This window comes from Ptiloglossa arizonensis, chromosome 2, assembly GCF_051014685.1.
Source record: "Ptiloglossa arizonensis isolate GNS036 chromosome 2, iyPtiAriz1_principal, whole genome shotgun sequence".
Lineage (NCBI taxonomy): Eukaryota > Metazoa > Arthropoda > Insecta > Hymenoptera > Colletidae > Ptiloglossa > Ptiloglossa arizonensis.
In genome coordinates, this window is record NC_135049.1 from 14,917,621 (window position 1) to 14,930,694 (window position 13,074).

The 13,074-nt window shown below is 36.6% G+C and overlaps 1 protein-coding gene across 1 annotated transcript in view; it reads right to left on the reverse strand.

The window, feature by feature from the left end:
* The window catches only part of Phlpp (PH domain leucine-rich repeat protein phosphatase), a 134,909-nt gene that overhangs the window by 80,277 nt on the left and 41,558 nt on the right, over positions 1-13,074 (reverse strand). Inside the window, exon 3 of the mRNA XM_076305521.1 lies at positions 9,051-9,185. Within this exon, the coding sequence (XP_076161636.1) occupies positions 9,051-9,185 (135 nt within the window). The remainder of the gene's footprint in view (positions 1-9,050; positions 9,186-13,074) is intronic.

Sequence of the window (13,074 nt, forward strand, 5' to 3'; positions counted from 1 at the left end):
TCAGATGTGTGGTTCTGGAAGAAATGCATGCCCTATTCGTCTACGTCTCTAACCTATTCTACGTATCAAAGATGCAATATATTCTCTACTAGGCAAGTAACCAGACAAGTCTACCAGAATATATATATAGTTCTACCAAGCGAGAGTAAGTTTGACAGATATACTTGGTGGAGTAAGTGGGGACCAAACTCTCCCTAGACCTACGGTTGAACAATAAACGTCTTTGCAAACCAGAGGGCTCGTTTTAGCTCACGAGCCAATAGATGTCACAGTCAGAAGTAATTAATGGAAAAAAACCGTAGGATTGTGTATGTATCAGTATGATTGTGCCTTGGAAGAGGAAGTGGAGGGGATACGCTGATACACGCACGCGCAGCTTTCACTTGGCCGAGCTATACACCAGTGCACAGGTATACAAGTACGAACTACGAGTCTAACTTACAAAGAACCTAAAACAGTGTTCGAAGGAAAAAACAAAAAAGTTTACAAGGATACAATATTCCCAAATCTCTTCCAAGCTCCAGTTTTCACAGTTGTCGGATTGCACAATCACCAGTCTCCTATCTGATCAGTTTAGGCTACCCTGGTAGCAGTTGATGAAAGACAGGCATATCGCCTTTTAGCTCAGAAAGGAAACTTGTTTCCTTTACCTACGGTGGAAAAACCCCGGCGAATTAATTACGGTGACTTTCTTCTTTCACAGAAAGTGGCCTGCAAGTCCATTTGCTCGGACAAGTCCGCTCTATGTTCTCAATGGGTGGTCGATGGTAAACTTTCATCGTAGATGGCTGCAAAGACTCTGTTCGGGAAGCCCTATCCTCCGAGTACTGGCCAACTCTAAATTCAGCTTTTCCGCAACATCGCGTCGTTTAAAGGAGGACATGCTTTGATGGTTGTTCCTTCGGGATCCGAGGCTTGATTAAACTCGGGATAGCCGGCGGTAACAGGTGTTCGCCATCGAAGAGCGTGCTGAATCAACAGCAAATAACCTCCGGAGGACGATCCTCTGTTCGGTGACTTTCACCACGCCACTTTCGTGAAACTTATTTAGTTTCTGGCTTTCACGGCCGCAACAGAGGACGGAAACGGATCCGTGAATTCCGCTCGGCGATTTATCGGGCGCACTGCGGTTTCCGCGTTGGCCCGCTTGTATAATTAGCGGAGCCCCGAGTCGATCTTTTTACTCGACGCGAACTTTCGGCTTGCATTTCATTTACCCTCACCACGTTCTCGCCGCGTAATAGTGTTCGACGAGCTTTCTACTATTTTACTTCAAACCTGCGAGAGACTCCACGAGACGAACTCGCGTTCGTGAAATATAAAAACAACGGGGCAAACTCGTACCACGTAACTCTGCCCGCAAATGGGAGAACAGCGAGAGTTTTTTAAGCGGTAATCGACAGTTTTTATAAATACAACATGGTCCTCGAGTTAGGCCGATCCATAGATACGCGGTTGCGTCTCCGTTTGTGTATATGTGTATGTATATATATATTTTTTTTTCTTTCTTTTGTTACGTGTACACGTACGTGTGTATTCATCTGAAAAAATGGAACACGTTACACACGTTGTTGATACTCGTTAAGATAACTTAGACAAATCTGAATTGAACGCATTTTCAAAGTGCAATACAATTTACGTTCTTTTTTATCGTATTAATATTCTGTACGGTTGACCACAATGATTCGTGATACTGTAATAGATGTTAATGATCTCTGCTGAATGATCAATGCTGAATTTTACGAGACTATTTGTAAATAACCCCCTATTGCAATTAATAACTGTTTACTATAGAACAGGATATCTAGGGGATAGATTTAACGAAACACGAGTCTTTTTACTGTATATTTCATGAGTCGACGAGTAAACTATTCGAATTAAGAATTGGCCTGACAAAATTCTGAAATGATAAAAAATGTGACTGTGGTAAATGTATCGTGTAACTATTTACAAGAATGATACATATACGTTCTATTATAGAACAGGATATGTAGTAGATGGATTTAATGAAACAAGTCTTTTTACTATACATTTCATTAAAGAACGAGTAAACTATTCGAATTAAGAATTGGCCTGACAAAACTGTCAGAAATGATAAAAAATGTGATTATGATAGATCTATCGTTTATATATAATAACTATTTACAAGAGTGATACAATCTTGAAATTTCCTAGCGTTCGAATTAAAAGCTGGTGAGAGAATATTAATTCGATACGAAGCTGGTACGAAAAAGAAAACCGCTACGGTACCTATTAAAAAACTGTGAGAGTAATAAAAGCTACGTTTGTGGTAAATATATGGCGCAATATCCATAAAACTCCTAACAGGAAGAAGTATCCGTGTTCCAATAGACTTAATACATTCGAGCCACATCAAAGCGATATTTACAAAGGTACTTTACGCCCCTTTATCGTGTCGCGGCCATTTTCCGGCCTATATTGGTCTGCAAGCGACGCGAACAGCCCCGAATCCATACAAACGTCCACTGATTCAGAGATTTTCATCAAATGACAACGGAGTTGAGCGTAGCTTTGCCGAACGTGACCGGAATGAAATCATCGGTTTCACGTTTGTTGCGGATCGTTCGATATTTTCCGTACTATAAATGACAAAATGCCACGAAAAACATAAAAGTTATAGCTTTCTACACTTCTCATCGTTCGATTCCCCCTTTCGGCCATTTTTAGAACGACACTACTTTAGTTCTCAGCCTTTTTATTCCTGCAGTAAAAACGACATTCAAAATTGATGGGAAGGCTCTCGCGTTACTACTGTTTCTTTCTTCACGGTGGACGAGACGATCCTTGCGCAAGGATCATTTTTATCAATCTAAGCCGCTAATTTATAAAAGGGATACTTCTTGCTATAGTTTCTTCGGTTTGGAGATCGATCCGATGTCAGTGTGCACGGATATAAATACACGGAATAAAATAGTAAAGATACTACCATCTGAGAAATTCGAGTCTCGGAATCTTCCTTTTGTAATTTAATAACCGAGTTAATCTCGGCAAATGTTCGTCGTTTTCATCTCATTATTTTAACGTGTACATACAATATCATCAACGTCACTTTTATCAACACGATTAAATAACATCAAATTCGCGAGGACGCGACGTAAAAAATTGCAACGCAGAATTTCAAAAAAAATTACAACACTCTATATTTTGCATTCCGGGAAATTCGAATAAACACGATCTGGAGAAGTACTTTGTGCATTATATTCAACGGAGTAAACAATTCTTTCTCCTTCGATGAAAAAAAAATACTCCTCTGAAAGAAACCTTTCCTCCGGAGCAGTTCGTTCGAAGAATTGAACCGATTTCTACACTTTCCGAAAATTCGATACTTCGCTTTTATTATGATTAAAGGAAACTACCACGTGTCAATTTAAAAAAATGCAACGCGGTTCGATCGTTCGTTCGTTCGTTCGTTTCGTTGTTGTTTTCTTTTTCCATTTCCCGAGCCATTGGAAACGCTCGAAAAGTTCCCGATCGATTAATTCGAAACAAGACATTTCGTTTTTCCGCAGTTTTATCTGACGAACGGAACACTGTTTTTCCAGGATGCAATTTACAACCGAACGGTCGTCCGTGTTCCTGCAGCGAATAGTCGCAATGGGCTTGGGTGCAAACAGACGTGATTGGCTTCGGACGATCTCTGTCCGGTTATCTGGCTGCTATTGCACGTCCGTTCATTTTTGGTTAAGCTTCTTCGCAATTTGGCGCGAGATGCTTGCCGCGACCTTTTTTCATCGTCGAGCAATCGAGAATATTTGCATCAGATATTCATCGTCACGTTTGATCATGAGTACCGAAGGAGCTCCAGAATTTTGATTCCCTTCATTCCGCTGGACGAAATCTTCGTTCGATTCGGTTCGTTTTGGGGGGATTTTACTATGCGAATTTAGTACGTGGTATAATGTTATATTATTGCGCGAATCGTGATACAAAAGTGGTGGTTCGAAATTATGTTTTTCTTTTCCATTCTCCTCTTGCTTTTAGAATATAAAATTTGATTCGTAATCGACGATAGCAACGATCGAGAATGTGAAGTTCGAACGATAAGATTGTTGCGTGAATGTTATTCTTGAAATTGTGAAAAGTAAAGGTTTTATGTATGATTATTTTAATCGTAAAATTCTTATATTATGAATGTTGATGGATGAACGGTTTGATTACAGGGACGATTGATAAATAGTACACGTCTTCCGTTTATGTTAGATTAATGCAGTAATGATTTAGGACGCACTTACTGATATGTCACTTATTATATTGGATAATACAACGCTTAAACTGTGTAGCACTAAAATAAATAATGCAATTTGTTCCTAATTCGTGTTATTGACGATGTATAATTCTGATTTAAAAGTGATGTCTAAACGCGATATGATCTGTTTAGAGTATAATTATGTTCTACGTAAAATTTAACGTTTATTATTACAATGTGGTGAAGGAAACGATCGTGCACGATTGTATTTTAATTTCATCAGAAGTGCATTGCGTCGTTATTGAATAAACAACTGCTAACGTCCTTTTTCTAATCTTAAAGCAATCAGGAGCAGGTAATATAATATTTTTGAAAATATTTCTTTCAAAATTGACTCTGAACGATCTAAATAAATAAAAGAGGAAGATTTCGTTTAAAATCTCTATTCCACTGTATACTGAAGATCTACGACTCAAAAATGTCCTAAATTTATAGAACTCGTGTCTTTAGCTTTGCGATAGAATGAGAAGGAAATCCAGGACCACACACTTGCCACTATTGTAACTTTAAGTACAACTTTAATTACAAAAACGTCTCGAGAACGTATCAAGGTTAACGTTTTAAGGTTCTCAGACGATTTCGTCGCGTAATAAATAAATTAATCGTCGTGATCGCGACTGATGCACACGTGGATATCGATTCCCGAGGAATCTCAAGAGTTCTTGTTTTTCGAACAATGGAGAAATCAAGAGAAGCTTCGAGGTCCTTGTCGCTTAGCTTCACAGCTCGAGGAACGAACAGTGGATCGTAAATTATCGAGCGTAGCTTCTTCCTTGGTCGCGACTGCTTTTCGTTTAACGTATTTTCACAGATTCGCTGACTTCTGAACAATTTGTACGTGAGAAAAATTCTTTTATACGTCGACGTTCGTTAAATCGCGATCACGACAAGGAGTTAGTATATACGAAGGAAAAAAGGCGGAAAATTTATACTGAAAATTCATTTAACACGTTTTATGGTTGAACGAATTGTTATTCAAACCTGAACTGTATCCACGTGTATGTAAAATGCTTGCCCGACAGGTATGGACAAAGTTGCGATACCTCGCTCATCGACGTTTTTAAAGTAAAAATGTATACTATGAAAATGACTAGAAACGAAATTTACAAACTTTTCTACTATATTCAAATTTTGCGTAGAAATGATACTAACCGAGATATCGAGTCGATAATTTTTGTTTTTAGTACTTTACGAGGTGTCAGTCTTGTTTACTCGTGACTCAGAAAATAAAGCGAAATAACTTAGTTACGTTTATAACTATCGCGATAAAAAGAAATATTTGTGTGTCGTCGAAATAAAATTAGATCAATATTTGATTTAAAAATGAACTAATAATACAAAATTATGATATTTAAACTACCTATAGAGGACCAGGAATAACTTAGTTACGTTTATAACCATCGCGATAAAAAGAAATATTTGTGTGCCATCGAAATAAAATTAAATCAATATTTGATTTAAAAATGAACTAATAATATAAAATTATGATATTTAAACGACCTATAGAGGACCGAAAATAACTTAGTTACGTTTATAACTATCGTGATAAAAAGAAATATTTGTGTGCCATCGAAATAAAATTAAATCAATATTTGATTTAAAAATGAACTAATAATACAAAATTATGATATTTAAACTACCTATAGAGGACCAGAAATAACTTAGTTACGTTTATAACCATCGCGATAAAAAGAAATATTTGTGTGCCATCGAAATAAAATTAGATCAATATTTGATTTAAAAATGAACTAATAATACAAAATTATGATATTTAAACGACCTATAGAGGACCGAAAATAACTTAGTTACGTTTATAACTATCGTGATAAAAAGAAATATTTGTGTGCCATCGAAATAAAATATTAAATCAATATTTGATTTTAAAATGAAACGATTTTAAAACCACCTTAAACCAAAGAATCAAAAACGTACAAATTTTGACGTATCGATTTAAAAAGGTCCACGCTGCGATTCTTAAATAATTTACATTATCTAAATTGCAATACGTTGCGTCTCACACCTATCATTTTTCGTTCAACAATATTCCATGGTAAGTCTGACGGATCCGGATGTTTGAAGCCGTAATTGCACGTTAGGACGATAAATCTCTCCGCTGAAAGAAATTCTTGATCCGCGGCACGCATTCGGGATGGCGACAGGATCGTTCCACAGGAAGGGTAAAGGACAGGACGTAGATAAATCATGGTGTTTCAGGGAGGGGTGAAGAGAAGGGATTGGAACAAGCCTTCGGATACACGAGATCGACCCATGGATGTTTTCGTTTCACCCTGGACTGACATGCTCTTATCTTTTGAAAGAACTGCCCCCGAGTTTCGGGAATATTTACGTAACTGGAAGAATTGTAATTCCATAAAAACTGTAAACGATGTTGTCGCGCGATTTATATACCGTGACAACGTTATGATTTACAATTGTATTAAACGACAGAAACCGAGGCAGAGAAAAATGATGTTAATGTATTGGGCTTGTTGCCGGAATTTTTGCGAATTTATTTCTCTTGGAAAACTAGAATACCGTGTGTAAATATTTTTCTCTATAAAAATGCTCGACGGTTGTTCAATAATAGAAAGGAGGCATAGACTAATATTTTTAAAAATATTAGTTTCGAAATTTGATCTCGAACGATTTAGTATACTACATCTTTACAACCTAACATAGGTATGTAGTTATATAGTATAAGTCTCGATTAAAAAGAGCGTAGAATTCCACAAAAAACAATGAATGTAATTTGCAAAAATCTTGGAAGCAACTTTACTTGGAAAATTATTGCGTATATATTTTTTTAAATATTTCTTTCAAAATTTATTTTGAACGAGCTAGGTAAGTAAAGTGTATAATTGCATTGAAGCTAACGAAGGTCTTCTTTAAACCATGGAAGAAGCTTCACTTGAAAATTATAGCAGATAATACAATATTTTTAAAAATATCTCTTTCCAAATTTATTTTGAACGACTTGGGTAAGTAAAGTGTGTAATTGCACTGAAACTAACAAAGGTCTTCTTTAAATCATAGAAGCAGCTTCACTCGAAAATTATAGCAGATAATAAAATACTTTTAAAAATATTTCTTTCAAAATTGATTCCGTACGACCTAAGTAAATAGAAGAGGAAAATTTCATTTAAAATAACGAAGTTTACAAATTTGATAGCAACCCGGAAGAAAGTTATCTTCTCTACCCGCAATATTTTTTGAACAACCACTTCGGTGAAAATCCCGTCGAGAGATGAAAGTGTTGCTGTAGAATAAATATTACTGCACCTTCCCACAAAACACTCGATCTATTGTCGATGTAGTCAGTCCCTGGCCAGTTTCTCTTTGCTCGAGTTCAGCCACTCCAAACTCCTGCATCGAACAACAGTGCAGTATGCAGAAACATACATGCCTGTTTCCCGTCATAAATAAACGAAGAGCGCAAAGTTTCGTCCGGTGGCTGCAAGAACCGACAGTTGGCCAGACTGTTGAACACGAATCCACCATTTCGTTTCCACGTTGGTGACGACCGTGGTAGATGTTTTTATTCTTCTTATCTAACGCGACGGAAGCTGAAGTGTTCAAGCTCGTGTCCACGAGAAGAAATCTAATCTAAAGTTCACTTATCAGTCACGGAGTTACTTGTATCGGTAATGTTCCTCTCTTCGACGAATGGCTGCTGCTCGACAATTGATCGACGCAAAGAATACGAAGAAAAAGCTCTCCCTCTTGGCCAAGAGATAAATCAAAGTTCAAGATGAATCGCCCAGCCCGATAACAAACATTCGAAGGGAATGATGTTTCTCTTCGATACGATCTTATCCGCGAGCACAACGATTCGATCTGTTCTCGACCAATGACTTCGAGATACAATGCCGATCTCTTGTATATTAGTCGAGTCGCTTACCGATCCAGAGATCGAGACGAATCTAATTTTTCTTTGCTGACGGTTTGTTTAAAATTGATGACACCCGAGCTCCGAAACATTGCGATATTCCAGTGGAATTTTCTAAACTTCCAAACACTAAGTGTGGTTACTTTATACATTTATTCATCGTAATTATTTCGAAGGGTAAGGTCCAAGTTCATCCAGAAAGAGTGTATTTCTTCGTGTAGAAATAAATAAAAAATATGCGGTAAAATTTCTTCACACGTGACTTCGTTTAGAGAGAAAATTAATTTTGAAATTTGATGTGTCTGTCCATTACTCGTTATTTCTACTTGATTACATTTACATTATCGAAGCAGATTAAATTACCACGAATGTTTACTAACATAAACATAAGAATGGTCAATTTAACCGAGTGGTTTACAAATTTTCAAAACCATTTTTCCTGAAAATAAAATCTCGTATACAATAATCTTATTTCTCATCTTCGATTCACTTTTATACGAAGATTCACACTCTGTTCGATCGCACCACGCATCTCGAGTAGTGAATTCTTTCACGATACCTTGTATTATTTGGTAAAGTTGCATTTGGTAAAAATTGATCACTCCGTTCGTAATTCCGTAAACTTTTTACGTAACAACGTTCGTGATCCACGAGGTTCATTTTTCAATACGAGTTGAAGACTCGAGTATGAATTTTCTAGCTCGATCTTTATCACGGTGATGTATGTTTCAATAATTGTGGCCGCAAGAAAGCGAGTCAGGGAAAGAAGAGATAAAGTTGGCAGACATCCACGTTCGTTTTTTGCTCCTACGACAGGCCTTAGGCTCTATTCTTACCAACTGTTTCTTATCCTGGGGGAGGTCAGGGGATTGGTGGAATCTCGAGTGGAACGCTTACCCGGATAAAGGAAGAGCCTGGATCCGATGACAGCCAAGGGTCGTCTCTTCCATTGGGGAAAAACCAACCCCTTCAACACCAGCGCGTACCCGCAACGACTGTATCCTACCAGATCGGGTAATGGCGATGCGGGTCCTGCAAGAAAAAGATAAAGAAATGAGCAACTACCGGTTCCAATCAACGCGGAAGAGGACAATGGTACAATGTTTGGTAGATTTTTGGAAAATACGATATCTACGTATTGGAAAATACGAAAATATCGTATTGGAAAATACGAAAATATCGTATTGGAATATACGAAAATATCGTATTTATCGAAATTCGTGAATATGGAATGATTTGGGGAATAAAATGTTTAAAGAGTCCCTCTACAAATAAGTAAATGTCGAATGATTTGGAGAATAAGATGTTTAAAGAGTCCCTCTGCAAATTCGTAAATGTCGAATGATTTGGAGAATAAGATATTTAAAGAGTCCCTCTATAAATTCGTAAATATTGAATGACTTGGAGAATAAAATGTTTAAAGAATCCCTCTACAAATTCGTAAATATCGAATGATTTGGAGAATAAGATATTTAAAGAGTCCCTCTATAAATTTGTAAATATCGAATGATTTGGAGAATAAAATGTTTAAAGAGTCTCTCTACAAATAAGTAAATATCGAATGACTTGGAGAATAAAATGTTTAGAGTCTCTCTACAAATAAGTAAATATCGAATGACTTGGAGAATAAAATGTTTAAAGAGTCCCTCTACACACGTTAGGTGATGTAATTTCTGTCACGATTATGTACTTTATTCACGATTCGTGCTTGTAAGTGTGAATTTTGTAGGAAGATCAAAAACGATCAATTTTTATAGCGATAAATATTCCACGTTCTTTTCCGAACGATCCGTATTATTATTCTTGCGATACACGTTTCGAAGTTTTAGAAAAGTTTCCAGTTAAATCGTACGAGTGATATATCTCGAGTTGAAACGGTCTCGAACCGGCAGTGGGTCAGTGGACTGTGAACGTGATAATAACATTTATGCTGATCTACTATAAGTACATTTTAACTTTTACCCAAGCCCAGGCCACTGTAATTTGACATCTTGTTTCGATAAACTGGGGTTTGTAAGATCGGTCAATTTTTTTAATTTAATTCAGTGTAATTTCGACACTCAAGTGTCGAAGTTTGTCGAATGTCCACTTATGGTAACAATCGTTAGAACGATTGTCACATTATAGAGATCAAAGTTAAGTTTTGTAACAGTTGTATTTTATTTTTATATAGACACATATTTACTTGTTCATTTATGGAAACAATCGTTAGAACGATTGTCATATTATACAGATCAAAGTTAGGTTTTGTAACAGTTGTATTTTATTTTTATATAGACACATATTTACTTGTCTATTTATGGAAACAATCGTTAGAACGATTGTCATATTATACAGATGAAAGTTAGGTTTCGTAACAGATCTATTTTATTTTTATACAAGCACATATTTACTTTCGTGTATGTGTAATAAAGATGTTCGATAGTAGTATTGATTATAATAATATTGCAGAAACGAGCAGTTGCCTTTAGAAGAAAAACGAGGTCGGATATTCGACAAACTGTTTCAAAGCCTGGAACGAAATTGAATGCAACGAAACGGAACGGGGTGATTAAAATATGGTTAATTGTATCCGTTATAAATTTACAGTTACGAGAATTGTCAATAGTTATCCGATGTATTTCCATTCCAAGAAATGCTGGATATTAATATGTAACGTTCACCTAGCTATTTGCTGTTATTTCGTGCAAGCTGTTGCGAATGTTGAAAAATAGAATCTCTGGAGTCCCGGTGAAGTTCCATGGAAGAAGTTGGCCGAACAGATTTCGAATTCATGAAATTGTAATTTCCCAGTGTGCACCCTCTGGCGCGAAATATGCGCGCGGAATTTAGCAATGTTGAAGAATACCAGAGCGCGCGGAAAATTAAGAAAGGGAACTGATTTTGCGAAACCCCGGGAACGCGAACACGATGCAAAATTCTCGTGAAAAATATCGACGGACCCGGTAAGTCGATTATCAAATTTTTGCGTCGTGTACCTTCGTCGAATAATGAAAAATAGTGAACCGTGCGATACGTCGAAACGGAGCTTCAAAAATTCCGTCTATTCAAGATTTATCCAAATTGACATCCGCGCGTGATTACGAGAGTGTATCCGTACGAATGGGGGTCCGCGTTAGAATTTATCGCCAATATTACCGAAATTCCTCGTTAAATAACACTTCATGGCGCGAAGCATGCAAATCATCCTCCGGGGGACTCCGTAATGTATATTTCATGTGTAGATGTTCGCGTAAACTCTGATACGATTCAGGAAATGTTACGTCTCTGATCGTTTCCTACGCCATTCTGCCATTTTTCCCATTTTCACTATTTCACGATACACATGGTTTATCGAACACCGTCGCTCGTGGTAAATGAAAAGTAGAGAACGAAGTCGTACGAGTTATCGCTTCTATTCGCTACACGTACCATCTCGATGGACAAAATTCATTTATTCGTATCGCAAAGAAGATTGTAATTGTATTACTATGTTTTCGAATCTCAATTCCATTTATCTATATCACAAAGAAGATTGTGAACGTATTACATACTATTTGAAACTCAATTTCATTTATCTATATCACAGAGAAGATTGTGAATATATTACCTTGTATTCGAATCTCAATTTCATTTATTTATATCGCAAAGAAGATTGTTACTGTATTACCTTGTATTCGAATCTCAATTTCATTTATTTATATCACAAAGAAGATTGTTATTGTATTACCTTGTATTCGAATCTTAATTTCATTTATTTATATCACAAAGAAGATTGTAATTGTATTACAATGTTTTTGAATCTCAATTTCATTTATCTATATCACAAAGAAGATTGTGAATATATTACCTTGTATTCAAATTTCAATTTCATTAGTTTATATCACAAAGAAGATTGTGAATATATTACCTTGTATTCAAATCTCAATTTCATTAATTTATATCACAAAGAAGATTGTGAATGTATTACCTTGTATTCGAATCTCAATTTCGTTAATTTATATCACAAAGAAGATTGTGAATGTATTACCTTGTATTCGAATCTCAATTTCGTTAATTTATATCACAAAGAAGATTGTGAATGTATTACCTTGTATTCGAATCTCAATTTCGTTAATTTATATCACAGAGAAGCTTGTGAACGTATTACATTGTATTCGAATTTCAATCGGCCATATCCCTATGGTCGATATTTCGCGAGAAAAATCGCACGATATACGAATAAATTTTAATACCGGTGGAAACGGAATTTCCGAATATATAGGACACCGATACTCGCTGGATTAATTAAACAATTTAATTCTACGATCTCGAGGTTCTCGATCGATCGCGCGGGAAACGTACGAGGCTGCAATGAAGCTGGATGTTTGTTCGAGGAACTAGCGTCGGATGTATCCGTTGGCATATTAAACGAGAATCTATTGAATAAATATTGACGTTCACGCGGCCGCCGATGCGGCTTCGTGTTTGTCCGTAGATTAACGAAGGTTAATTATCGCGAATCGCCGGTATATATTATTATATAATCAGTCGCCTACCGTGTTGCGAGAACCCGTCGACGTGGCGTGCTCGTGGCGGCGATAAAAAGGGAAAGAAGAAAAGAAAGAAAAAAAGAATAAATAAATAAAAGCTCACCGCGTCTTCGATATTCTGCCGTAGCACGCGAACTTTCACCTCTGCATTACGATCCGCAACGCCGTGCTCGGCTATTTCCAATATTTACGTTTTACATTTACAGTTCCCGACTCCTTTTCCACGAATCGATGCTCGACAATCTTCCGAGATTTTCAAATTCGACGTTACTCGCTGTTCGAAAAACTCCATTCCCAATTTCAATATTGTTTACTCTCGTGTACAGCACTGAACATTCCCGAAAGTAATTTTGATCTCACGACCGTAACGATAAATATTTATTTTCATTTTATTTAAATAATTTGATCGT